This window comes from Loxodonta africana, chromosome 9 (genome assembly GCF_030014295.1).
Source record: "Loxodonta africana isolate mLoxAfr1 chromosome 9, mLoxAfr1.hap2, whole genome shotgun sequence".
Lineage (NCBI taxonomy): Eukaryota > Metazoa > Chordata > Mammalia > Proboscidea > Elephantidae > Loxodonta > Loxodonta africana.
Window position 1 is genome coordinate 123,901,704 of NC_087350.1, and position 25,758 is coordinate 123,927,461.

Genomic DNA, 25,758 nt, shown 5'->3' on the forward strand with positions numbered 1-25,758 from the left:
CTGTTCTGTTTTGTTTTCATTCTTTTTTCTCTTTGATTTTCAGTTTGGAATGTTTTTATTGATATATCTTCAAGCTCACCAATTCTTTCCTGGGCTATGTCCAGTCTGTTGATGAGCCCATCAAAGCCATTCTTCATTTCTGTGACAACATCTTTTATTTTTATCATTTCTTTTTGATTCTTTCATAGAGTTTCCATTTCTCTGCTTACATTATTCATCTGTTCTTGTACACTTTTTCCAGTAGCATTCTTAGCATATTAATCATGTTGTTGTTGTTACATGCCATCGAGTCGGTTCTGACTCGTAACGACCTTACATGTCGCAGAACGGAACACTGCCCGGTCCTGCGCCATCCTCACAATCGTTGTTATCCTTGAGCCTATTGTTGCAGCCACTGTGTCAGTCCATCTCATTGAAGCTTTTCCTCTTTTCTGTTGACCCTGTACTTTAGCAAGCATGATGTCCTTCTGCAGGGACTGATCCTTCCTGATAACATGACCAAAGTATGTAAGACATAGTCTTGCCATCCTTGCTTCTAAGGAGCATTCTGGCTGTACTTCTTCCAAGACAGATTTGTTCGTTCTTTTGGCAGGCCATGGTATATTCAATATTCTTCACCAACACCACAGTTCAAAGCCATCAATTCTTTTTCAGTCTTCCTTATTCATTGTCCAGCTTTCACATGCTTATGATGCGATTGAAAATACCATGGCTTGGGTCAGGCGCACCTTAGTCTTCAGGGTGACATCTTTGCTTTTCAGCACTTTAAAGAGGTCCTTTACAGCAGATTTGCCCAGTGCAGTGTGCTTTTGATTTCTTGGCTGCTGCTTCCATGGCTGTTCGTTGTGGATCTAAGTAAAATGAAATCCTTGACAAACTCAGCCTTTTTTCTGTTTATCGTGATGTTGCTTACTGGTCCAGTTGTGACAATTTTTGTTTTCTTTATATTGAGGTGTAATTCATACTGAAGGCTGTAGTCTTTGATCTTCATCAGTAAGTGCTTCAAGTTCTCTTCACTTTCAGCAAGCGGAGTTATGTCATCTGCATAGCACAGGTTGTTAATGAGCCTTTCTTCAATCCTGATGCCCCGTTCTTCTTCATATAGTCTACCTTCTTGGATTATTTGCTCAGCCTACAGATTGAATCAGTATGGTGAAAGGGTACATCTCTAACACACACCTTTCCTGACTGTAAGACATGCAGTATCCGCTTGTTCTGTCTGAACGACTACCTGTTGATCTATGTACAGGGTTCCCATGAATACAATTAAGTGTTCTGGAATTCCCATTGTTCACAATGTTATCCATAATTTGTTATGATCCACACGGTTGATTGCCTTTGCATAGTCAATAAAACACAGGTAAACATCCTTCTGGTATTCTCTGCTTTCAGCCAGGATCCATTAGGCATCAGCAATGATATCCCTGGTTCCAAGTCCTCTCCTGAATCTGGCCTCAATTTCTGGCAGTTCCCTATCAATATACTGCTGCAGCCATTTTTGAATCATCTTCAGCAAAATTTTGTGTGTGATATTAATGATATTGTTTGATAATTTCTACATTTGGTTGGATTACCTTTCTTGGGAATAGGCATAAGTATGGATCTCTTCCAGTTATTGGCCAGGTAGCTGTCTTCAAATTTTTTGGCATAGCCGAGCGAGCGCTTCCAGCACTGCATCCATTTGTTGAAACACCTCAATTGATAATCCATCAGTTCTTGGAGCCTAGTTTTTCACCTTTGCCTTCAGAGCAGCTTGGACTTCTTCCTTCAGTACCGTGGGTTCCTGATCATATACCACCTCTTGAAATGGTTGAACATCAACTGATTCTTTTTGGTCTAATGACTCTGTGTATTCCTTCCATCTTCTTTTGATGCCTCCTGTGTTGTTTACTATTTTCCCGATAGAATTCTTCACTATTGCAACTCAAAGCTTGAATTTTTTCTTCAGTTCTTTCAGCTTGAGAAATGCCAAGTGTGTTCTTCTCTTTTGGTTTTCTATCTCCAGCTCTTTGCACATCATTATAATACTTTACTTTGTTTTCTGGAGCCGCCCTTTGAAATCTTCTGTTCAGTTCTTTTACTTCATCATTTCTTCCTTTTACTTTAGCTGCTTAACTTTCAAGAGCAAGTTTCAGAGTGTCTTCTGACATGATTTTGGTCTTTTCTTTCTTTCTTTATTTTTAATGACCTCTTGCTTTCTTCATGTAAGATACCCTTGATGTCATTCTACAACTCGTTTGGTCTTCAGTCTTTAGTGTTCAATGCATCAAATCTATTTTTGAGATGGTCTCTAAATTCAGGTGGGATATACTCAAAGTCCTACTTTGGCTCTCAGGGACATGTTCTACTTTTCTTCAGTTTCAACTTGTACTTGCGTACGAGCAATTAATGGTCTGTTCCATAGTCACCCTCTGGCCTTGTTCTGACTGATGATATTGAACTTTTCCATCGTTTGTTTCCACAGATGTGGTCGACTTGATCCCTGTTATTCCATCTGGTGAGGTCCCTGTGTATAGTTGCCATTTATGTTGGTGAAAAAATGTATTTGCAGTGAAGAAGTTGTTGGTTTTGCAAAATTCTGTCACTTAATCTATGGCATGGTTTCTATCACCAAGGCCATATTTCCCAGCTACCAATCCTTCTTCTTTGTTTCCAACTTTTCCTTCCAATCACCAGTAATTATCAGTGCTTCCTGATTGCATGTTCTATCAATTTCAGACTGCAGAAACTGGTAAAAATCTTCAGTTTCTTCATCTTCGGGCTTAGTGGTTTGTGCATAAATTTGAATAATAGTTGTATTAACTTATCTTCCTTGTAGGCGTATGGATGGATATTATCCTGTCACTGACAGTGTTGCACTTCAGGATAGATCTTGAAAGGTTCTTTTTGGCAATGAATACAACACCATTCCTCTTCAAGTTGTCATTCCTGGCATAGTAGACCATATAATTGTCAGATTCAAAATGGCCAATAACAGTCTATTTCAGCTCACTAATGCCTAGGATATTGATGTGTATGCATTCCATTTCATTTCTGACATTTCCAGTTTTCCTAGATTCATACTTCGTACATTCCACATTCTCATTATTAATGGGTGTTTGCAGCTGTTTCTTTTCATTTTGAGTCATGCCACATCAGCAAATGAAGGCCTCAAAAGCTTGACTCCATCCATGTCATTAAAGTCAACTCTACTTTGAGGAGGCAGCTCTTTCCCATTCATCTTTTGAGTGCCTTCCAACCTGGGGGGCTCATCATCTGGCACTGTATCAGACAATGTTCTGCTCATATTCATAAGGTTTTCACTGGCTAATGCTCTTCAGAAGTAGACTGCCAGGTCCTTCTTCCTGGTCTATCTTAGTCTGGAAACTCAACTGAAACCTGTCTGCCATGGGTGACCCTGCTGGTATCTGAATAACGGCGGTACAGCTTCGAGCATCACAGCAACATGCAAGCCCCCACAGTATGACAAACTGGCAGACACATGGAGGATATTAATCATAGTTATTTAAAATTTCTGATTTGTTAATTCCCAAATCTCTGCTGTATTGGACTGTGGCTACGATACTTGCCCTGTCTTTTCAGACTGTATTTTTTTGCTTTTAGCATGATTTGTAATTTTTTGCTGAAAGCTGCACATGATACATCAGGTAAAAGGAACCAAGGTAAACAGACAAAGAAGATGAGGGCTTGGAGTTTATGTTTATCTGGCTAGGAGTTAGGCTGTGTTAACTGTTTTAGCTGTAAGTGTCAGAGGCTAAAATTCCTCTGGTGTCCTTGTTTTTGACTCCTTTGTTGATTTGAGGTTTACACAGAGACTCCTTAAATAGGGTCTGAGCCTTCAGTTCTCTTCAGCTGTAATTCTCTGCTGTTATACAGGAGACCAATTAATATGATGGTAAAATGTGGAGGGAAGGGACACATTCTGTGATCCTTTGATTAGGTCTCAGTCTTTCAGTAACCCTGTGCCACTGAGCTGTGGTCTTCATAAGTGCTTTTTAGTTTCTTCTTTCTTCTCCTGCCTCTTAGGTGAGGCAGGAAGGCTACAGGGGACTGGAGCTGGATATTTCCCTCTCCCAGGTCCTTAACCAAAAAAAACCAAACCCAGTGCCGTTGAGCCGATTCCGACTCATAGCAACCCTATATCACAGAGTAGAACTGCCCCATAGAGTTTCCAAGGAGCGCCTGGTGGATTCAAACTGCCAACCATTTGGTTAGCAGCTGCAGCACTTAACCACTATGCCACCAGGGTTTCCCCCAGGTCCTTAGGTTTTAGTAAAATAATTTCACTTGAGGGAAGCCTGTTGTTAACGAGAACAGGGAACTATTTAAAACTGATTACTTTTCCTCTTCCTTGCTGGAAGTCTGAGAGAAGCTTGAGAATCTGGTAGGGCCCCTGGAAATAACACCCAAGAAAGCGTGGGGGCTCCCCCAGGGCTAGGCCTCCAGGAGTTTTTACTTAGCAAGCTAATCCGAGCTCAGTCTCCAGCAATTAGTCAATTACCCTTTAAGCATCCCTACCTGGTGAGATGTTTTAACAAAGGGATACAGCACTGTAAGTGCTCTCTCATCTATGCCAAGAAATTTGGAAGACAGCTACCTGGCCGACTGAGTGGATGAGATCCATATTTATGCCTATTCCCAAGAAAGGTGATCCAACAAAATCTGAGAGTTATCAAACAATATCGTTAATACCACATGCAAGCAAAATTTTGCTGAAGATCATCCAAAAGTGGCTGCAGCAGTATATTGACAGGGAACTGCCAGAAATTCAGGCTGGTTTCAGAAGAGGACATGGAACCAGGGCTATCATTGCTGATGTCTGATGGATCCTGGCTAAAAGCAGAGAATACCAGAAGGATGTTTACCTGTGTTTTATTGACTATGCAAAGGCATTCGACTGTGTGGATCATAACAAATTATGGATTACATTGCGAAGAATGGGAATTCCAGAACACTTAATTGTGCTCATGAGGAAACTGTACATAGTCAAAGAGGCAGTTGTTCGAACAGAACAAGGGAATAATGCATAGTTTAAAGTGAGGAAAGGTGTGTGTCAGAGTTGTATCCTTTCACCATACCTACTCAATCTATATGCTGAGTAATTAATCCGAGAAGCTGGACTATATGAAGAAGAATGGGGCATCAGGATTGCAGGAAGACTCATTAGCAACCTGTTTTATGCAGGTGACACAACCTTTCTTGCTGAAAGTAAAGAGGGCTTGAAGCACTTACTGATGAAGATTGAAGACCACAGCCTTCAGTATGAATTACACCTCAACATAAAGAAAACAAAAATTGTCACAGCTAGACCAATAGGCAACATCATGATAAACGGAGAAAGGACTGAGGTTGTCAAGGATTTCATTTTACTTGGATCCACAAATAACACCCATGGAAGCATCAGCCAAGAAATCAAAAGGTGCGTTGCATTGGTCAAATCTGCTGCAAAAGATCTCTTTAAAGTGCTAAAAAGCAAAGATGTCATCCCGAGGACTAATGTGTGACTGACCCAAGCCATGGTACTTTCAATTGCCTTATAAGCTTGCAAAAGCTGGACAATGAATAAGGAAGACTGAAGAAGAATTGAGACCTTTGAATTGTGGTGTTAGCAAAGAATATTGAATATACCATAGACTGCCAAAAGAATGAACAAATCTGTCTTGAAGAATTGCAACCAGAATGCTCCTTGGAAGGAAGGATGGCAAGACTGCGTCTCACATACTTTGGACATGTTGTCAGGAGGGATCATTCTCTGGAGAAGGACATCGTGTTTGTAAAGTGAGGGTCAGTGAAAAAGAGGAAGAACCTCGGTGACATGGACTGACACAGTGGCTGCAACAGTGGGCTCAAGCATAGCAGTAATTGTGAGGATTGCTCTGGACAGGGCAGTGTTTCGTTCTGTTGTGCATAGGATCGCTATGAGTTGGAACTGACTTGACAACACCTAAGAACAACATCTGGTGCTGGCTCCAGCTGTGGTTTCTCCTCTGGTAAACTGTGTTTTTCTGTATCTGCCTGTTATCTCTAGTTTTTGGAGTTGTGGTTTGCCCTGTGATCTCAGTTCTCTGAGGGATTGAATTGGTGATTTTCATTTTTTCAGCTTTTTTCTTGTGAGGATAGGAGTGACAACTTCCAAGCTCTTTACATGTTGGACCAGAAACTGGAAGTCAACCTTACCTTCTTTGCATCTCTTTGTTCTTTCCCATTTATAATTGTCTCAAATATTTCCTCCACATATACTTAGAACTACATCAAAGTGTGTTATAATTCTTTGCTTAAATTGTCAATCATAATTTAGAAAACTCAAAATGTATTGTATTCACCCATATTTTTACTGTTTCCATTGCTTTCTTCCTTCCTGATATTCATCTATTCCTTTTTTTTTTTTTGGAATCATTTTCTTTCTCTTTAGATAACTTTTTTAGGCATTCTTTTAGTGTAGATCTGCCAGCAACAAATTCTGTAGTTTTCCTTCATTAATAATGTCTTGATTTCCTCTTCATTCCTGATGGTTTTTTCATAACAATTTTTCTGGCTTAACAGTTATTTTCTTTCAGCACTTAAAAAAAATATTGTGCCACAGCCTTCTGGCCTCAGTGGTTTCTGATGAGAATTGTTTTTCCCTTACAGGTAAGGAATTGTGTTTCTCTGTCTGCTTTCAAAATTTTTGCTTTGTGTTTTAGTTTTCAGAAGTTTGACTATGATGTATCTTGTAGATTTCTTTGGGTTATCTTATTTGGGGTTTGCTCAGCTTTTTGAACCTGTAGGTTTATGTCTCTTCTCATATTTGCAATAGAGTCATTATTTCTTCAAGAACTTTTTCAGCCTCATCTTCTTTCTCATATTCTTCTGGGATTCTGATGACATGAATGTTAGCTCTTTTGTTATATTCTCATAGGTTCATGAGGCTGTGTTCATTTTTCGGCCTATTTTCTTTGTTATTCAGATTGGGTAATTTTTATTGTTTCATCTTCCTGTCCACTGATTCTTTCCTCTGTCCTTTCCATTCTGTTGTTGAGTCTATCCATTGAGTTTTTATTTCAGTTATTGTATTTTTCAGTTACAAAATTTCCACTTAGTTCTTTTTTAAAGATTTTATTGTGGTAAAATATTCTACTTGGCTCTTTTTTATATCTTTTGTTTCTTTTTTTGGTGAAAATTTCTTTTTTTTTTTTCAGTTGTCTGAAGTGTGTTCATGTTACTCTTTGAAATATTTTCATGATGGCTGCTTTAAATTCTTTTTCTGATACTTCTAACATCTTTGTCATCTCAATATTGGCATCTACTGATTGTCTTTTTGTCATTCAGTTAGAGATCTTCCTGTTCTTATTGAAACCTGAACATTTTTGGTATTTTCTCATGAGGCTTGGATCTTATTTCAAACTTCTGTTTTAGCTGCTGTCATGGATTGAACCATCCCCCCAAAATGTGTGCCAACTTGGTTAGGCTGTGATTCCCAGTATTATGTGGTTGTCCACCACTTTGTGATCTGATGTGATTATCCTATTATCGTAAATCCTAACCTCTATGATGTTAATGAGGCAAGATTAGAGGCAGTTACGTTAATGAGGCAGAACCCAATGTATAAGGTTAGGTTGTATTTCGAGTCAATCTCTTTTGAGATATAAAAGAGAGAAGTGACCAGAGAGACAGGAGGACCTCCTACCACTAAGGAAGCGGAGCTAGGAATAGAGTGCATCTTTTGGACCCAGGATACCTGCACTGAGAATCTCCTAGACCAGGGGAAGATTGATGACAAGGACCTTCCCCCAGAGCAGACAGAGAGAAAGCCTTTCCCTGGAGCCGATGCCCTGAATTTGGACTTATAACCTACTAGACTGTGAGAGAATACATTTCTGCTTGTTAAAGCCATCCGCTTTTGATATTTTTCTTGTAGCAGCACTAGATAACTAAGACAGCTGCCTTCTTCTGACAGTGCTCTGGCAGGTTATTGCCTGATGTAGGTGCAAGTCCAGGTGCCCCACTTGGCTCTTGCGATATGTGGCGGAGGGCTCCTCGTCAAGCTGGGTGGGGTGGTAGTTCTGGCTCTATTGATACTCCCCTGGTTGGGAGGGTTAAGATTGCCTTGTTATCTCCCCACATGATCTCCACACACTACGGGGTGTGGGTGTGTGTGTGTGTGTGTGTGGCCTCATTATCATTAGACAGTGGTGATTGTCCTGACTCTCTACTAGGCCTGACTCTGACACTACCCCAGTAGGGAGGGTAGACGGGGTGCCTCACTACTGCCAAGTGGGATCAAAAGTCCCCACTGGTCTTTGCTGGCAGGGGTGGAGGTGGGGCCACAATTTTTAATGTGGTATTTGGTTGGAACAAAGCAATTCTTGTCTAACTGCTTTTTGTCTTGTTGGGATTCCCTTTCTTGGTTTTTTTGTTAGAGAGAGCAGACTGTTGTTGGCACATTTTTCTCTGCACCCACTGGTGTTTCTGGGTTGCCAGCTCCTTCAGCTCCAAGTCCAGGATATATGAGGCAAAAAGAACACCCAGGGAACTGACCACCGTGTTGTTTCTTGAGTCCCAAGGTCCCCAGCCACCCTGTCTTCTTTTTGCTTCCTTTCAGAGTCTTCTTATGTTTGCTTTTATATATAAGTTCCAGGCTTTTTAGCTGTGCTGAGTGAGTGGAATAGGGAAGAGTACATCTATTTCATCTTTCTGGAAACACAATTTGTTTTTTTGTTTTTGTTGTTTTATTTTTTAAGATGAGAGCAATTCCAGCAGACTGGCTCCTGGTGGGAATGATCCATTAGGAGGGGAACTTGCCGGAGCAAAGTTGTTGGGTAGCTGCTGTTGAGTAGATTCTGACTCATGATGACCCCATGCCTGCAGAGTAGAACTGCTCCACGGGGTTTTCAGAGCTGTTACCTTTCAGAAATAGATTGCCAAGCCTGTCTTCTAAGGTGTGTCTGGGTGGGTTCAAACCGCCAAATTTTTGGCTAATAGTCAAATGCTTAACTGTTTGTGCCCCCCAGGGACCCCAGGTAGGTGAGAGGGGATGAGACTGCAGTGGTGAAATCTCTCTTATGTCACACAGAGGAAGCAGATTTTGAGGGTACAGTTGTAGGGATGTTGCTAGCTTTAGTTGTGGCCATTGTTGATGGGCCTGAGTTGTGTGTGGGATGTGGGGAGAGGTGTGGCCAGGAAATATGCATTGTGGTTAGAGTTGGGCGTCTGAATTCTTTCTGTGTCAGTTTCCAGGGACCCAGGGGTCAGAAACTACATTCTGCATCAGTCCAGGGGCCCAGAGCTTACCAGGGGTGAAGTCTGAAAATCCTGCTGAGGTTGGTGCACAGTGGAGGGCAGGAGCCCAGACAACAGCACTGGGCAACCTGGCACAGCCACAGGCAGTGCCCAGCTGCTCCCCCTACACCATGGATTTGGTCAGGCCAGTGTCTTCGATATAGGCACTGCCTCCAAAGAGAAGAGGAAGGTGCCAGGTGGTCACTCACACTCTGCACCCTCTGCCCCCATGTTTTGCCTCCAGCCTTTTGCTATGGAGGCAGAGGTTCTTTGCCCCCTCAGCCAATTCTCCAGGGGATCCAACAAAAACAAAATAATTGTGGGACTGAATTATATTCAGAGGGGCTGTCGTTTGTGGACTGTGCTATAAAAAGCAGAAGGTCTCAGAGAGATGGCCCCTCTTTGCTCTCAGCCCAAGCTCTGGCTTCTGTCTTAGCCAGGCACAGATGAGAAGTGGACAGTGGGCGCTTTGGGAGACTCAGCCCCCCCTAGAGAAAAAGTGACCTGTGGGTTTACAGCTTCCTTTGAGTTGCAGAAACCACTGCAGATGAAGGTCAGACTTGGCCACTGGGGCCTGAGGGATTCCTCCAGGAGGACATTTCTTTGGAGCTGCCCCGGGGGTTCAGGCAGCCTGGGAGGCCCTAAGTGTCCTACAGGTGAGGTGTCTAAGCAGAGGCTGGGCATGTGGCCCTCAAGGTGTCCTGGATATCCTTGGCTCTTACTCGGGGCTACTCCTTGGATCTTCAGCAATGCTGGCAAGAGGCTGGGAGGGCTGAGCACACATTGTCCTGTAAGAGGTACAGCCAGGAGAAAGTTCTGCAGCGTGTGGGCAGGACCAACTGTGGGGCCTGGACCCTGGCCTGGGCACCACTAGTGTTTGCTTTTGAGAAGCAGACCTAACCTGGGGCCCCGAAACTGGAGCTCAGATGCAGCCCAAGAGGCTGGCTGGCTCTGGCTGCCCACCAGGGGTAGCCTCTGTGGCTGGGGCTATGGGCCTTGTCCAGTTGCCCTTCTTCACCTTCTTCTTGTTGCTTGCAGACCAATGACGCGGCTGGTAACACCTGGAACTGGCTCTACTTCATCCCCCTCATCATCATTGGCTCCTTCTTCATGCTCAACTTGGTACTGGGCGTGCTCTCTGGGTAAGAGACTGTGCAGGGTGTAGACTGTGCCCTCTGTGTGCTCAGGGCAAGGGGCACAATGTTGGAGGCAGACACAGTGTGTGCAACATGGGGAGAACGGGGTGGGGGCCACCACCCCACAGTTTTCCCCCTCTATGGGCAGGTGGTGTTCCCAGCCTCCCTGGCTCTGGACAACCTTTCCTTATGCCTCCATCCTGACCCCTCCTTGGACCATCCCTTTGCCCTGACCTCCCCATCTCCACCCTACCTAACCTCCCCATAGCCTTTGTCCTCAGAGCCTCAGGATCTGTTGCTCCCTGGGGAGGGACTGCTGTATCTTACTTGGGTGTGTTCGTGGTGGGGCTTCCAAGGAAGGGGGGCAGCCCTCTGAGTGTCCACTGCAATGACTCTTGAGGCATCCACTCCACTCCTGACCCTAGGCTTGTCCGCTCCACTCTGGTCATCTCTCCAGTAGATGGCAAGAGGGTGCAAGGCTGGGAGTTCCTCCTGGAGAGAGCCCCTTCCTGACCCAGCCCTGGGCACACAGCCTGGACAGGGGCCAGCGAAGCTGTGCTGGGAAGGAGGTAGTCATGGGGCTTGGCCTGCCTCTGAGCCCCAGCCTTCCTTCAGGTCCCTGCACAGCTGGAGGACATGGCTCCCTCCCTGTGTAGATCCCTGCTTCCAGGCTCCTGGGGGGATCAGGGGCAGAGTCTGGTGGATTAAAGGGCAGCTGTCCCATTGGATTGGAAAGGAACAGCCTGGGGGAGGCAACTGGGACCAAGGAGGATATCTGTAGCCTTGCCCTGCTTCTGGAAGTACCTTACAGCACAAGGGATGTGCAGAGCTCCTGGCCTGCTTGGGTCATGGGGTACCCCCATGCTGGAAGCCTGGAAGGGCCTGGATCTTGAAGGAGGCACCTGGGGAAAAAGCATCTCAGCTGAGACCCAAAGGGACCAGGCATGAGAAGGTACAGGAAGGGGGAAGTTAGTCCAGGCAGTGGACACCCCGAGGAGGCGCAAAGGGTGTAGCTCCTGTGGACTGCAGGACAGTGCATGGGTGGGAAGGCTGGGGAGACACTGGGGATGTTGGGCGAGGTGAGAGGTAGACTGTCAGGGCCTTTTGGTGCGGCACACGCTAGAGAGCGTGCAGCAGGGATTGGGCGTAAGAGTGAAGGTGGAGGGCTGAGGCAGTGTTCCAGCCCTGTGGAGTGTCCCCTAGCCAAGCAGGGTATGAACCTTGGACCTTCCCAGCTCTCTCCCTCTGAGGAGCATCCTGGCTATGGGTAGAGATGGGGGGTGATACAGGGTGATTTTCTTCATCAGTCGCCACTGAGCCCTCCTTCAGGCACCCAGATCCTCCAGAGGGACTCTAGCCTTGGGAGGTCGGATGAGGGTGGGGGCCTTTTTCTTCTTTTAATTTTTATTGTGCTTTAAGTGAAAGTTTTCAAATCAAGTCGGACTCTTATACACAAATTTATAAACACCTTGCTATATACCCCTAATTGCTCTCCCCCTAATGAGACAGCACACGCCTTCCTTCCACTCTCTCTTTTTGTGTCCATTCAGCCATCTTCTGACCCCCTCTACCCTCTTAGCTCCCCTTCAGACAGGAGATGCCAACACAGTTTCATGTGTCTACTTGATCCAAGAAGCTCATCCTTCCCCAGTGTCATTTTCTATCCCATAGTCCAGTCCAATCCCTGTCTGAATAGTAGGCTTTGGGAATGGCTCCTGTCTTGGGCTAACAGAAGGTCTGGGGACCATGGCCTCTGGGGTCCTTCTAGTCTCAGTCAGACCGTTAAGTCTGGTCTTTTTAGGATGGGGGCCTTTTAAGCCAGTAGTCACTGGGCTTCCGAGGATCCTATGCTGGGTACATTCAGAGGCAGCAGCGGCACCCTTGACCACTGATTGGTTGTTGCCTGGACAGCTAGGCACACTGGAGACAACCCACCCTGCAGGTTGCTGGCCAGCCACTTTCTCCTCCATTCCCTGGCTCTCACCCTTGCAGCCTCCCAGAGGAGCCTAATCAGCATGCTGAGTGTGAGACACCGGAGCCTGGGTAAGATGAGGCTGCTCTCTGGGCTGGGCCAGGCCACCACAGCCGAGCTTCTGCTCCTGGCTCTTAGATGGGTTGTACTTTTTTTCCTGAGCCAGCTCTCCTGCCCCACAGGTGGGTTGGGAGGTTTCTTAGTTATCCAGTGCTGCTACAACAGAAATACCGTAAGCAGAAATCTTTAACAAACAGAAAGTTATTTTCTTGCAGTTTAGAAGGCTAGAACTCCAAATTCAGGGTGCCATCTCTAGGGGAGGGTTTTTTCTCTTTGTTGGCACCAGGGGAAGGTCCTTATCTCTTTTTAGCTTCTGCTCCTGGACGATTTCCATGTGGCTTGGCATCTCTTTTCCCCCATCTCTGCTTCTTTTGCTTGCTTGTTTGACCTCTTTTGTATTTCAACATAGATTGACTCAAGATACACCCTACACTAATTCTGTCTCATTAACCATGACAACACATTCCCAAATGGGATTATAACCACAGGCATAGAGGTTAGAATTTACAAGACATGTTTTGGGGGACACAATTCAGTCCATAACAAGAGGCCAGAAAGGACCCTCCAGAAGCTAAGGGCAGGAGATCTGGGCAGGAGCATCTCATCTCATTCCTGGGGCTGAAGCAGGTCCTGAGGCTTCCTGAGGCCACAGGCTCAGGGTCAGGCCTGGCTGGGAGCAGAGCTCCCCTCCCACTGTGGCTGTGTGCCAGGAGTCAGGCCTGCCAGGCCTTCTCCACTAGAGCCCAGAGGCTTCTCCTCCTAGAGGGGGACAGCCACCTGGCTGAGAGCAAGCAGGTCTTGCTCTTTTCCCATGGGGGTGCGAGTGGTACCTGCCAGACCTTTGGGGACCAAATCTCGCTCCAAGCCTGAGCTGAGAACGTTGGGCCAGGCTGGTGCTGCTGCGTGCAATGGTGTGTGCATGTGTGCATGTATGTACTGTGCATCTCTGTGTGCATATATGTGTGCATGCATGTGTATGTGTGTACACATATGAGTAAATGCATGTGTGTGTGCACGTATGTGTGCATATCATGTGCAGGTGTGCATGCGTAATGTGTGTGTGTATGGGTGCAGGTGTGCATGCATGTGCATATATGTGGATATGTGAGTTTGCATGTGTGTGTGTGTGTGTGTGTGTGGATGTGTGAGTTTGCGTGTGTGTGTGTGTATGTGTGAGTTTGCATGTGTGTGTGTGTGTGAATGCATGTGTGAGAGTGAGCCTGTGTTCGTGAGAGAGAATGGCCTCTTTGGGGCACTGGTAGTTGCAAAGTTTGGCTGTGTGGCTATGGTGGGTGGGGTTCCTGGGGCTCAGGGAGAGTGTCTGTTCTCTGCTTTTCCCTACATCTGTAGAGTCAGGAGAAGCTGAGAGGGTGCTGGGGCTCAGGAGGGCAGAGGGTCTCTCTTCTCTCTGTTCTTCATGAGCCTCACAGGTTTGGTAGAGGAGGCTACATGGACTCTGGAATGTTTTCTTCCACCTCTGCCCTGCCCTGAGGTCCCTTTTATCCTGTCCCTGTTGGTTCCTCCTCATCTAGAAATGGCCCTTGGCCTGAACCCACAAGGAAGCCAAGTGAAGGCTCTCCTCTGGGAAATTCTTGCCCGGAAGCTGTCTGCAGGGTCTGGACAGCATATGATAGGATCTGGTACATGGTGTATGTGTGTGTGTGTATGTGTGTATGTGCCTAGGTGCTGTTGAGCCAGGGGCTGTGGAGTGGTCCCTGCCCTCTGGAACGCCCCCTCTGGGAATTAAGCTGCTGCCTCTAAGTACTGTGGGGATCTGGAGAAGTAGGGTCTTCCTGGGCCCTGCAGACAGGATTTCTGGCTCGAGCACACAGGTAGAAGAGGCAGATGGCCTTCCTGGGGGGGTTGGCCTATGGTCTGTGTTTACTGTCCTAGCCTCTGCCTGGTCCCCTTTGCCTCTGGGGGCCTCCCACCTGTGGGGCTGCAGGTGCCGTGGCTTCCCTCACCTGATCTGCTGACCTTCTTGGCCCCTACAATCTACAGAGAGTTTGCCAAAGAGCGTGAGAGGGTGGAGAACCGTCGTGCCTTCTTGAAGCTCCGCCGACAGCAGCAGATTGAGCGGGAGCTCAATGGGTACCTAGAGTGGATTTTCAAGGCCGGTGAGAGCCAGCGGGAGTGGGGCTGTCTTGCCCTGGTCTGTCCCTACCCCGTTCCAGAGTCCGTCAGGCTGCAGCAAGGGCCACTGGCCCTGGTGTGGACAAGACCCCAACCCCCAGTCTAGTGGAGGAAAGCTGAGGTCATCTTGGGGGCTTTATAGTGACAGGAGTTTCTCTCCAGCCAACCTGGGGTCCTGGCACCAGGGGCGATGGTGGCCTTGAGGACATTGGCCTTTCTAATGGAGGATTCCGGCTTGGCCCAGGCTAGAGCTCTGCCTGCCAGACCCTGTGGCCTGGCCTTGACCTGAGCCCTCTCTGCATTGACTCACCTGCCGCCAGAGCCCAGGCTGGACTTTCTCCATAGAGCTGCCTGCTCACATCCTATGCAAGACTCTAGTGCCTTCTCCCATGCATATACTGTGAGATGGTTGCCTGCAGGGGCACCGCAGCTGCCCCGCCTTCCTCCCTGGCCTTGTCAGTGGGCTGCTGAGGGGTGGCCTTTCTTGCTAGAGAAAGGTTGGCCTTGGGCCCTGCTGGCTTCTGGAAGCATAGTTGCTGGGGAGGCAGGCCTTCTCGCAGAGCTGAGCCTCTGCTGGGGTGTTCCGGGGATGAGCCCCAGTGGAGGATAGCAGGAGGGCTGTAACTGAGGCAGGGTCTCTCTCACAGAGGAGGTCATGCTGGCTGAGGAGGACAAGAATGCGGAGGAGAAATCCCCATTGGATGGTAGGTGGCTCTCCTGCCTTTGTCCCTTGGGTACGGGGGGACCCTGAGGGTTGGGTGGGCAGCCGCGTGGCCCACGCCTGCATGTGTGACAGGTGATGCTGTCTGCACACCGTTGTCCTGATGCAGACATGCACAGGCACATGTGTGCATCCACACAGCACATACATGGTGCCAGGTGGTTTGGGCTCCACCTCCTAGTGAGACCATGGTGATCCTGGGAAACGGCTCATCACCTGAGGATGGAGGAGAGAGGGCAGGAGGAGGCAGTGGACCCAAACTGCCCCTGGCCATGTTGCTTCTTCTCTGGGCCTGGCCCCTGTGCTGTCAGAGCCAGTAGGGCTCCCTGTGCCCTGGGGCCACCCGCTCTGAGGGACAGGGCAGGACCCCAGCTAGGGCGTAGCCCACCCTCACCCTGACTGTTTGTGTCCTTTCCTTTGTCTTTGTTGGTCAGGGAGGGTCTGTGTGAGGTGGTGTTCTGAGGTGTGGCCTCAGGTGGAGGGTGCCCTCGGAACTCAGATAGGGAGGTGGGGCAGTGCTGGCTCCCCTTCTTTCTGGGCCTCAGGCTTTCCTCTGTGGCCCTCTGGCTGGGCAGAGCCCATTTCAGTGCTCGATAGCTCGGTGTGGTTAGCAGCTGCCATACTGGTTTGTGCACAGAAAACATTTCCATCATCATAGAAAATTCTGGTGGATGCCACTACTTCTAGAAGCTTTAAAATTGCAGGTTCAACATGAGTTTTATCTGTCTCCAGTGCTCAGAGTGACACTTGCACCCAGAGACCACGGAAAGGGCTCTCAGCATGACCCAGGCAGTGGGAGGAGATGGGCCCAGGGAGGGCCAGGTCAGGCCCAGCATCCCAGCTACACCTTGGCCGGGCCACCCTCTGCGGCCTGGTCTCTGCTTCTGTTAGCTAGGCCTTCCCTACTGACTTCATTTTGGAGACAAGGGAAAGGCAGGGACTTACCCTCAAATTCCCTGTCTCTTCTGCTGTGGTAACTGAGAGGGACCCAAGGGGCCTAGGGGTTGCCCTACCTCGGCCTCAGCTTGGGCCTCAGCCCCAGGACAGGCTGCCCCTTCCCAGGAAGGATAAGCACATCCTTAGCCCAGCCCAATTGAAGTTCACCCTTCCCCACCAGAGGCAGCCCCCTGAAGGCTCCGGCTCACCCAGGCCTTCCCTGCCCTTGTTTAAAGCAGTGCTGAAGCGAGCGGCCACCAAGAAAAGCAGGAACGATCTGATCCACGCTGAGGAGGGTGAGGACCGCTTTGCTGACCTAGGCGCCATCGGTGAGTCCCGAGGCCCTCTGGCCCTGCCTCCCCATCCCCCAGATCCCTGGGGTCACCCTCCCTTCCTTTCCTTCCTCACTACCCACCATCTCCATAATCTCGTGGTATCTGCCCCAATGGCAAGAGGACTGTCCCCCCACCCCGTGTCTCTGCCTGGCCCAGGAAGTGGGAGGGGGCTGTGCCCCTTCTGGAGAATCCTACAAACCCCTGTGCTTTCGATTCCAGCCAGGTGTTGCTGCTGCTCTGAGCATGTGGAGGGTTTTGGCTACCGGACTTCCTGTTAGTGTGTCTCCTACCACAAAGGGGCCCCACTCAGCGGTGCGAGGGGGGCAGATACTTGCAGTGGCAGTTTTCTTTATGGGGTGCCAAGTCAGATCTAATCTGATGCCAGCTGTCTGTGGTAGACCTGCGTTAGAAGATCTGCTTCCGATTTTCTTATCACACATGTGAAAACAGAACTCTTTAACGGTAGACATATAGGTGTAGATATAGATTTCCTTTTGGGGCTTCCTGTCCCCACTCAGGCCCAGGTAATCCATGTTAACAGCCTACAGGGTACTCTTTCTTATTTCTCCATGCGTACCTTAGACAACGTGCACACACACACACACAAACACACACACACAGAGTTTTGGGGGTCTTTTTTATTTACAAAAATGGTTTTATACAGTCTTTTGTCATCAGTGCCCTTTGGAAGCCCTCCCAGTCAGCCAGTCTCCTCACTCACTCTTGGGCTGCCGCCTGGCATCCCACAAGTGGGATCACCATAATTTGTTCCGTACTGATGGTCATTCACTTATTTCCAGTTTTTTTGTTTGTTTGTTTCCTCCACGAAAAATGCAGACCCCAAATCCTTGTGAACAACTGTCCTGACTCTTGAGGATTAATTGCTGTGGGACAGCTTTGCAGAGCAGGGCTGCCGAGGGGAAGAGAGTGTTCGAATTTTAAGAGTTGTCATCATAGTGCTTTTCACGAAGGCTGTGGCTCCTCACAGCTCCACTTGCGGCGCTGGGGGACACCTGCCCCTCCTCTTGCATGCATGTCCTGGCTCCTTCTGACTTCTGCCAGTTCAGTGCCAATTTGATGAGTATAGAGTGATAAGTCGTTGGGATTGTAACTCTTGTTTCGATCAATACTAGTGGTTTTGACCCTCTTTATAAGTGTTTGTTTCCCACTTGGATTTGTTTTTTGGTGACTCTTCATATCTCCTATTTTTCTAGTGGGTTGTTTGTGTTTATCTGGTCATTTAATCAGGCATTGATATTTATTATAGATCTGAATTTTTGGTCATTTCATTACATTTTCTTCCAAGTTTACCATTTTAAGTAGTTTCCTTCTATTCCTATCTTACTTAGAGTTTTCATTCTATTTTGTAAAGTGAACTTGGGAGTTAGTTTTTAAAAAAAATCTTTTTCTACAACATGTAACAGTTAAAAAAAAAAAAAAGAAGAAGAAGAACTTGGACCAGTTTTGAAATTTATACTTTGCTAGGAAATCATCCCTTTTCTCTGAGTTGTTAAAATTGTTTCCATAGAGTTGCAGATAACAGCCTCATCATCCTTTCAGTCCCTCCTATGCACAGTTATTCAGCTGCTCGTTCATTCATTCTGCATTTGTTGGTAAGTGCTCACCATGTGCCAGTGGCAGTCCAAGTTGCTGGGGAGACACCACTGACCAGAACAGTGAAGCCCCTTCAGCTCCTAGAGTTTCCTTTCAGTGGGGGCATCAGACAATAGAGAAAATACTATGGATGCTATGTAGTGGGTCAGATTGTGCTCTGTGTGAAGGAGAAGTGAAGCAGGGAAGAGAGGGACTTGACGGGGGAACGGAATATTAGATGGAGTGGCTAGAGAAGTCCTCAGGGAAAATGTTTCCTCTGAGTTAAAAACTGAAGGAAGTGAGGAAGTCAGCTCAAGGGACCCCCGGAGGGAAGAACACCCCAGGCAACAAGTGTGAAGATCCTGAGGCAGGACTGTGCCCTGCATGTGTGAGGAATATCCAGGAGGCCAGCATGGCCGGAGCAGGTGCCATAGGCTGGGGGGAGCAAGAAGAGAGGAAATAGAGGGGGGCTGTCATGGAGGGCCCTATGCAGGGGCTCTGCCAGGAGGGACGCTGGTTTTTGCTTTACCTGAATGCGCAGCTGTGGTGGGTTTGCAAAGGGAGGTGTCACTTGGCTTGTGTCTGGTCAGCATTCTGCTGTGTTGGGATAGATCAAAGGGTCCGCGAGACGGGGTATGGACTGGAGGTCTGGTGAAGGGGATGGTACATGGTCAGATTTAAGATATCTTTTGAAGACAAGCCAACAGGATTTGCTGACTAGTGGGGCATGGGGTGTGAGGGGAGAGTAGAGTCAAGGACCTCTGCAGGTTTTGGGCTGAGCCACTGGAAGAACAGAGGAGTTGCTGGCTGAGAGCAGGACCACAGGGCTCATGGGTTTTGTGGGGACCAACGTCAAGGGCTCAGGCTAGGACATGCTGGGTTTGAGATGCCTCTTGGAGAAGCAAGTAGAGATGTCAAGGAGGCCCTTGATATATGGGTGCATGTTGGAGGAGAAGTGTGGGCTGCAGACCTAAGGCTGAGAGTCATCGCTAGAGAGGCTTGGAAGGCTGTGAGACCCTCTGAGGTAGTGCCGACTTGTCTTCTTGTAAATAGCGGTTGGGTGGGTTTTGCTCTTTTTTTTTGACCCAGTCTCATGGTCTCTGTTTCTAATGGAAGAATCTTGTACATCCTTCACTTCACTCCCCTTGCCTCCCCCTCCCCTCACCCGCCCCCACCAGCCACTAATTTGCTTTCTGTCTGTATACATTTATCTGTTGTGGACATTTTACATAAGTGAAATCATGCAATATGTGGCTTTTTGTGTCTAGGTTATTCCACTGAGCATAATGCTTTTAAGATTCATCCACATTGTAGCATGTATCAGGACTTCATACTTTTTATGGCTGAATAATATTCCGTTGTAGGCATGCACCACATTTTGTTTATGCATTTGTCTGCTAATGGACACTTGGGTTGTTTCCACCTGTCGGCAATTGTAAATAATGCTGCAACGAACATCGTTGTGCAAACTTTTGTTTGAATGCCTGCTTTTAATTCCTTTGTGCATATACCATGTCCTGGGTCACATGGTGTTTAACTTATGGGGAACCACTTAATTATTTTTCACAGCAGCTGCACCATTTTACAATACCACCAGCAATAGATGAAGGTTCCAGTTTCTCTACACCTTCACCAACTGTGATGGTTAAGGTTGTGTGTCAACTTGGTTGGGCCATGATTCTCAGTGGTTCGGCAGTTATGATGTAGTTGGCAGCTATGTGATGATGTAATCACCTCCGTAATGAGATCTGATATAAGCACCTCCATAATGAGATCTGCTATGAGCAGCCAGTCAGTTGAAAGGGAGTTTCTTTGTGGCTATGGCCTGCATCCAATATATGTGGACTTTCTGGCAAAGCTTGCTGGATTTTTGCTCACTCTGGATCCTGTAGCTGGCACCTCACCTGACCTCCAGTTCTTGGGACTTGAGCTTACAGTTCACCTGCTGATCTTGGGAGTTGTCAACCTCCGTAGACTGTGAGCCAGCAGCTTGCTGTCTTACCTGCTGATCTTGGGATTTGCTGACCTCCACAGTCTGTGAGTTAGAGGCCTGCTATCTGACCTGCCAATTTTGGGTTTTCCAGCCTCGGCAGATATGTGAGTCAGGAGAAGCTTCCAGCCTGACCCACAGACTTGGGACTTTCCAGCCTCTACAACTTCATGAGCCATTTACTTGATATAAATCTCTCTCTCTTCTCCATTTTGCTTCTTTAGAGAACCCAGCCTAAACATTTGGTACCAGGAGTTGGGTGATTCTAAAGAAACAAAATAGTAAGAATGAGTTTTCTAACTTGGTTCTCAAGACTGGCTAGCCTTAAAGATGTTGATTACTCTGCTTTCACTAGTAAAGAGGCCACTGCTAATCCATGACATGATGTGGCAATAAAAATATGGAAATTATCACCACCAATAGATCAGGTATTGGTGAGAGGCAGGGCTCTGGGTGATCACATGTTTGATACCATTCTACAATTTTGTCATAATCAGAAGAATAAGAAAGCTGGTTGATTGGTCCTATTTATGCTAGACAAAGTGGTGAAAGAAAGAGATGAGTTCAGAGCTTCAGATTCACAGCTCAAGTATTGCATCAACAACCTCAAAGTTTCCACATGTGGCTTCAAAGAAAGCCTTATTTCTTGTAGTAACAGAGCTGATATTGCCAAAAACCAAATCCAGAGTCTTAAATGGTTGAATTACAACACCAATTGAATTCCCAACCTCGAATGATGTCTGAAGTTAAAGTGACAGCATTGATTAGGAAGAAATGTATTCCTGAAGCTTGAGATGGGGACATATGGGCAGATAACCAGCAATCTGGAGACACTGAGGTCCTAAATTCTGTTGAACCACTCCTGCCAACAGAGCCAGCCCTCTCACTCTCATCTGAAGAGATTACTCCATCTTTGTGTGCTAAGTGACCCTCTTCAATAAAACCACTAGCCATTCTGTCCCCATCTGATGAGATTAACCCAGCTATGTCTCAAGAGCCTTTGTCTGAGTCATCCCCTGGGAAGGTGTCTGGGGCATCATCTGAGGCAAATGCCTTATAAGACATTGCTAAATGTTCTCAGAACACATTCCCACCAACCATTTTTGCTTGTAGACCTATAACTAGACTTATGTCCTAGTGAGCCCCAAAAGGAAAAGAGCAAAGTGTGATGCAGGAGGAGGTACACCACAATCCAAAAGAACTGCTTGAGTTTTCTAATATGTACAAACAAAAACCTGGGGAATATGTGTGGGAATGTCTATTAAGGGTACGGGTTAATGGTGCAAGGAACATAAAGTTGGATCAGTCTGAGTTTATTAATATGGGCCCACTAAGCACAGATTCTTCATTCAGTGTTTTGGCTTGAGAGGTTAGGAAAGGGTCGAATAGTTTATTTGGTTGGTTTGCTGAAGCATGGATTGTGCAGTGGCCCACATTAAATCAAGTTGAAGTGCCAGACTTGCCTTGGTATACTGTAGAAGAAAGTATCCAAAGGTTTAGGAAAATTGGCATGTTAGAGTGGATTTATCAGGTTAGACTCACAGACCCACAGATGGAGTGCCCAGATGACACACCTTTTACCACGGTGATGAAGAACAAATTTGTGAAGGGAGTCCCAGCATCCTTGAAGACTGCCGTGATTGCTGTTTTATGTAAGTCAGATTTGATGGTGTGGAACTGCCCTAATTGAATTAAGACACCTAACTACATGGGGCTGATTGGACCTTGTGGTGCTAGAGGACAAGTGGTGGCACTCAATCTACAAAGACAAGGTGGGCATGGTTACTGTCATGGACAGTGGAATCAAAGCAGTGATCAGAATAGTCTGACTCATACGGATGTATGATGTTGGTTACTTAGTCATGGTGTCCCTAGAAGTAAAATAGATTGGAAGTCTACTGAATATTTACTTGATCTGTACAAATGGAAGAATTCTAGGTCAAGTGAACAGCAGTCTAACTCGAATTATCAGAATAGAGAGTCATGCCCCTCAATTCCCAGTCTTGAGCCAGTTTACAGACCCACAACCCCTTGAATGAAGAGGAGGCTGGGTTTCCTTGAGAAAGGACCCCGCTGCACTGCCAAAATTTATGCTGATAATCTTTCTCCCAGTCTTCCCCAAAGGGATCTACAGCTTTTTTTTGCTAGAGTAACTGTTCTTTGGGGAAGAGGAAATAATCAGATTTTTGGGGGGATTACCGGATACTGGCTCTGAACTGACACTAATTCCAGGAGACTTATAATGTCACTGTGGCCCGCCAGTCAGAGTATGGGCATATGGAGGTCAGGTTATTAATGGAGTCTTAGCTCAGGTTCAGCTCACAGTGGGTCCATTGGATCCCCGAACCAATCACTTCCCAAGTTCCAGAATGGATAATTGGAATAGATACACTCAGCAACTGGCAGAACCCACACGATAGATTCCAGACAAGTGTAGTAAGGCCGTTATGGTAGGAAAAGTCGTGTGAAAGCCATTAGAACTTCCCATACCTAGGAAAATAGTAAACCAAAAGCAATACTGCATACCTGGAGGGATAGCAGAGATTACTGCCACCATCAAGGACTTGAAGGATGCGGGAATGGTTATTCCCACCACATCCCCATTCAACTTGCTTATTTGGCCTGTGCAAAAAACAGATGGATCTTGGAGAATGCCAGTGGATTATTGAAACTTAACCAGGTGGTGACTCCAATTGCAGTTGCTGTTGCAGATGTGGTTTCATTGCTTGAACAAATTAATACATCTCCTGGTACTTGGTATGCAGCTATTGATCTGGCTAATGCCTTTCGAAAGACAAGCTGAAGCAGTTTGCCTTCAGTTGGCAGCAACGCACCTTTACTGTCTTATCTCGGAGGTATATCAACTTTCCAGCCCTATATCATAATTTAGTCAGCAGGGAACTTGATCACCTTTCCCTTGCACACGACGTCACGCTGGTCCATTATATTGATGATATTATGCTGCTTGGACCTAGTAAGGAAGAAGTGTCAATGACTCTGGACTTATTGGTAAAACATTTGCATGCTAAAAAAAAAATTGCATGCTAGACGTTGTAAAATTAATCCAACAAAAATTCAGGCACCTGACAGCAGAAGAACTAGATGGTGCCCAGTTACTACCGATGACCACCCTGACAGGGAACACCACAGAGAGTTCCTGATGGAGCAGGAGAAAAGTGGGGTGCTGAACTCAAATTCTGTTCTGGTAAAGAGAACAGACTTAATGTTATACATGATACTAGAGGGACTCTGGAAGACATGGCCCCTGGACTCTCTGTTCGCCCAAAACTAAAACCAACTCTTCAGACAAAGATTAGACTGGACTATAAGACATAAAATGATACTCGTGAAGAGTGTGCTTCTTAGCTCAAGTAGATACATGAGACTAAACGGGCAGCTTCTGTCTGGAGGAGAGATGAGAAGGCAGAAAAGGACAGGAGTTGGTTGAATGGACATAGGAAATCCAGGGTGGGAAGGAGTGTGCGGTCACATTATAGGGAGAGCGACTAGGGTCATGTAACAATGTGTGTATAAATTTTTGTATGAGAAACTAACTTAAACGGTAAACTTTCACTTAAAGCACAATTAAAAAAAAAATCAGGCACCTTCCATCTCAGTGAAATTTCTAGGGGCCCGGTGGTGTGGGTATGGTGTGGCGTGTGTTGAGATATTCCTTATAAATTGAAAGATAAGTTATTACGTCTGGCCCATCCTACAACTGAAAAGGAGGCACAATGCATGGTGGGCCTCTTTAGATTTTGGAGGCAACATATCCCTCATTTGGGTATGCTACTCTGGCCTCTTTACCAAGTGACTTGAAAAGCTGCTAGTTTTGAGTGGGGCTCAGGCCAAGAAAAGGCTCTGCAGGTTCAGGCTGCCATGCGAGCCGCTGTGCCACTTGGGCCCTATGATCTGGCTGATTCAATGGTGCTTGAAGTGTCCGTGGCAGATAGAGTTGCTGTTTGGAGTCTTTGGCAGGCCCCTATTGGTTAATCATGGCATGGACCCTTAGGATTTTGGAGCAAAGCCCTGCCATCCTCTGCAGATAACTACTCTCCTCTTGAGAAACAACTTTTGGCTTGTTACCGGGCCTTAGTAGAGACTGAGCACTTAACCATGGGCCATCAAGTCACCATGCAGCCTGAACTCCCCATCTTGAGTTGAGTGTGGTCTGATCTACAGAGCCATAAAGTTGGACGTGCACAGCAGCACTCCATCATTAAATGAAAGTGGTATATATGAGATTGGGCCCAAGCAGGACCTGAAGGCACAAATAAGTTGCATGAAGAAATGGTCCAAATGCCCATGGTCTCCACTCCTGTCACATTATATGCCCTCTTGCAGTCTACACCTGTGGCCTTGTAGCGAGTTCCTTATAACCAATTTACTGAGGAAGATAAAACTGGTGCCTGTTTTACAGATGGTTCTGTGCAATATACAGGCACCACTCAAAAGTGGATAGCGGCAGCACTACAGCCCCTTTCTGGGACCTCTCTGAAGGACAGTGGTGAAGGGAAATCCTCCCAATGGGCAGAATTTCGAGCAGTGCAACTGGTTGTTCACTTTGCTTGAAGGAGAAATGGCCAGATATGTGATCGTATACTGATTTATGGGCTGTGGCCAATGGTTTCGCTGGATGGTCAGGGACTTGGAAGGAACATGTTTGGAAAATTGGTGACAAGGAGGTAGGGGGAAGAGTCATGTAGGTAGACCTCTCTGAATGAGCCAAAGAAATGTTGATATTTATGTCTTATATGAATGCTCACTAAAGGGTTACCTTGACAGAGGAGGATTTTAGGAATCAAGTGGATAGGATGACGCGTTCTGTGGAAACCAGTCATCCTCTTTCCCCAGATGCTCCTGTCATTGCCCAATGGGCTCATGAACAAAGTGGCCATGGTGGCAGGGATGGAGGTTGTGCACAGGCTGAGCAACACGTACTTCTCTTACCAAGGCTGACTTGGCTGCAGCCACTGCTGAGCATCCAGTCTGCCAGCAACAAAGACCAAGACTGAGTCCTCAGTATGGCACCATTCCTTGAGATGATCAGCCAGCAACCTGGTGGCAGGTTTATTACATTGGACCACTTCCATCATGGAAAGGGAAGCCTTTTGTTCTTACCGGAATAGACACTTACTCTGGATATGGATTTGCTTTCCCTGCATACAGTGCTTCTGCCAAAAGTACTATCTGTGGATAAGGATAAGTAAGATGCCTTATCCGCCATCATGGTATCCCATACAGCATCATCTCAGATCAAGGGACTCACTTCACAGCAAATGAAATGCAGCAATGGGCCCATACTCATGGAATTCACTGGTCTTACTATGGTCCCCATCATCCTGAAGCAGCTGGCTTTATAAAATAGTGGAATGGCCTTCTAAAGACACAATTATGACACCAGCTAGGTAGCCATACCTTGCAGGTTTGGGGCAGTGTTCTCCAGGAGGCTGTATATGCTCTAAATCAGTGTTGAATATATGGTGCTCTTTCTCCCTTACCCAGGATTTCTGGGTCCAGGAATCAAGAGGTGGAAATGGAAGTGGCACCACACACTATTACCCCTAGTAACTCACTCCCAAAATTTTTGCTTCGTGTCCCCATGACTCAATGCTCTGCATGTC

At 46.8% G+C, this 25,758-nt stretch overlaps 1 protein-coding gene across 1 annotated transcript in view; it reads left to right on the forward strand.

Moving 5' to 3' along the window:
* Positions 1-25,758, forward strand: part of CACNA1B (calcium voltage-gated channel subunit alpha1 B) — a 308,079-nt gene that overhangs the window by 81,510 nt on the left and 200,811 nt on the right. The window contains exons 7-10 of the mRNA XM_064290825.1: positions 10,297-10,400; positions 14,428-14,543; positions 15,207-15,263; positions 16,456-16,545. Of these exons, the coding sequence (XP_064146895.1) occupies positions 10,297-10,400; positions 14,428-14,543; positions 15,207-15,263; positions 16,456-16,545 (367 nt within the window). The remainder of the gene's footprint in view (positions 1-10,296; positions 10,401-14,427; positions 14,544-15,206; positions 15,264-16,455; positions 16,546-25,758) is intronic.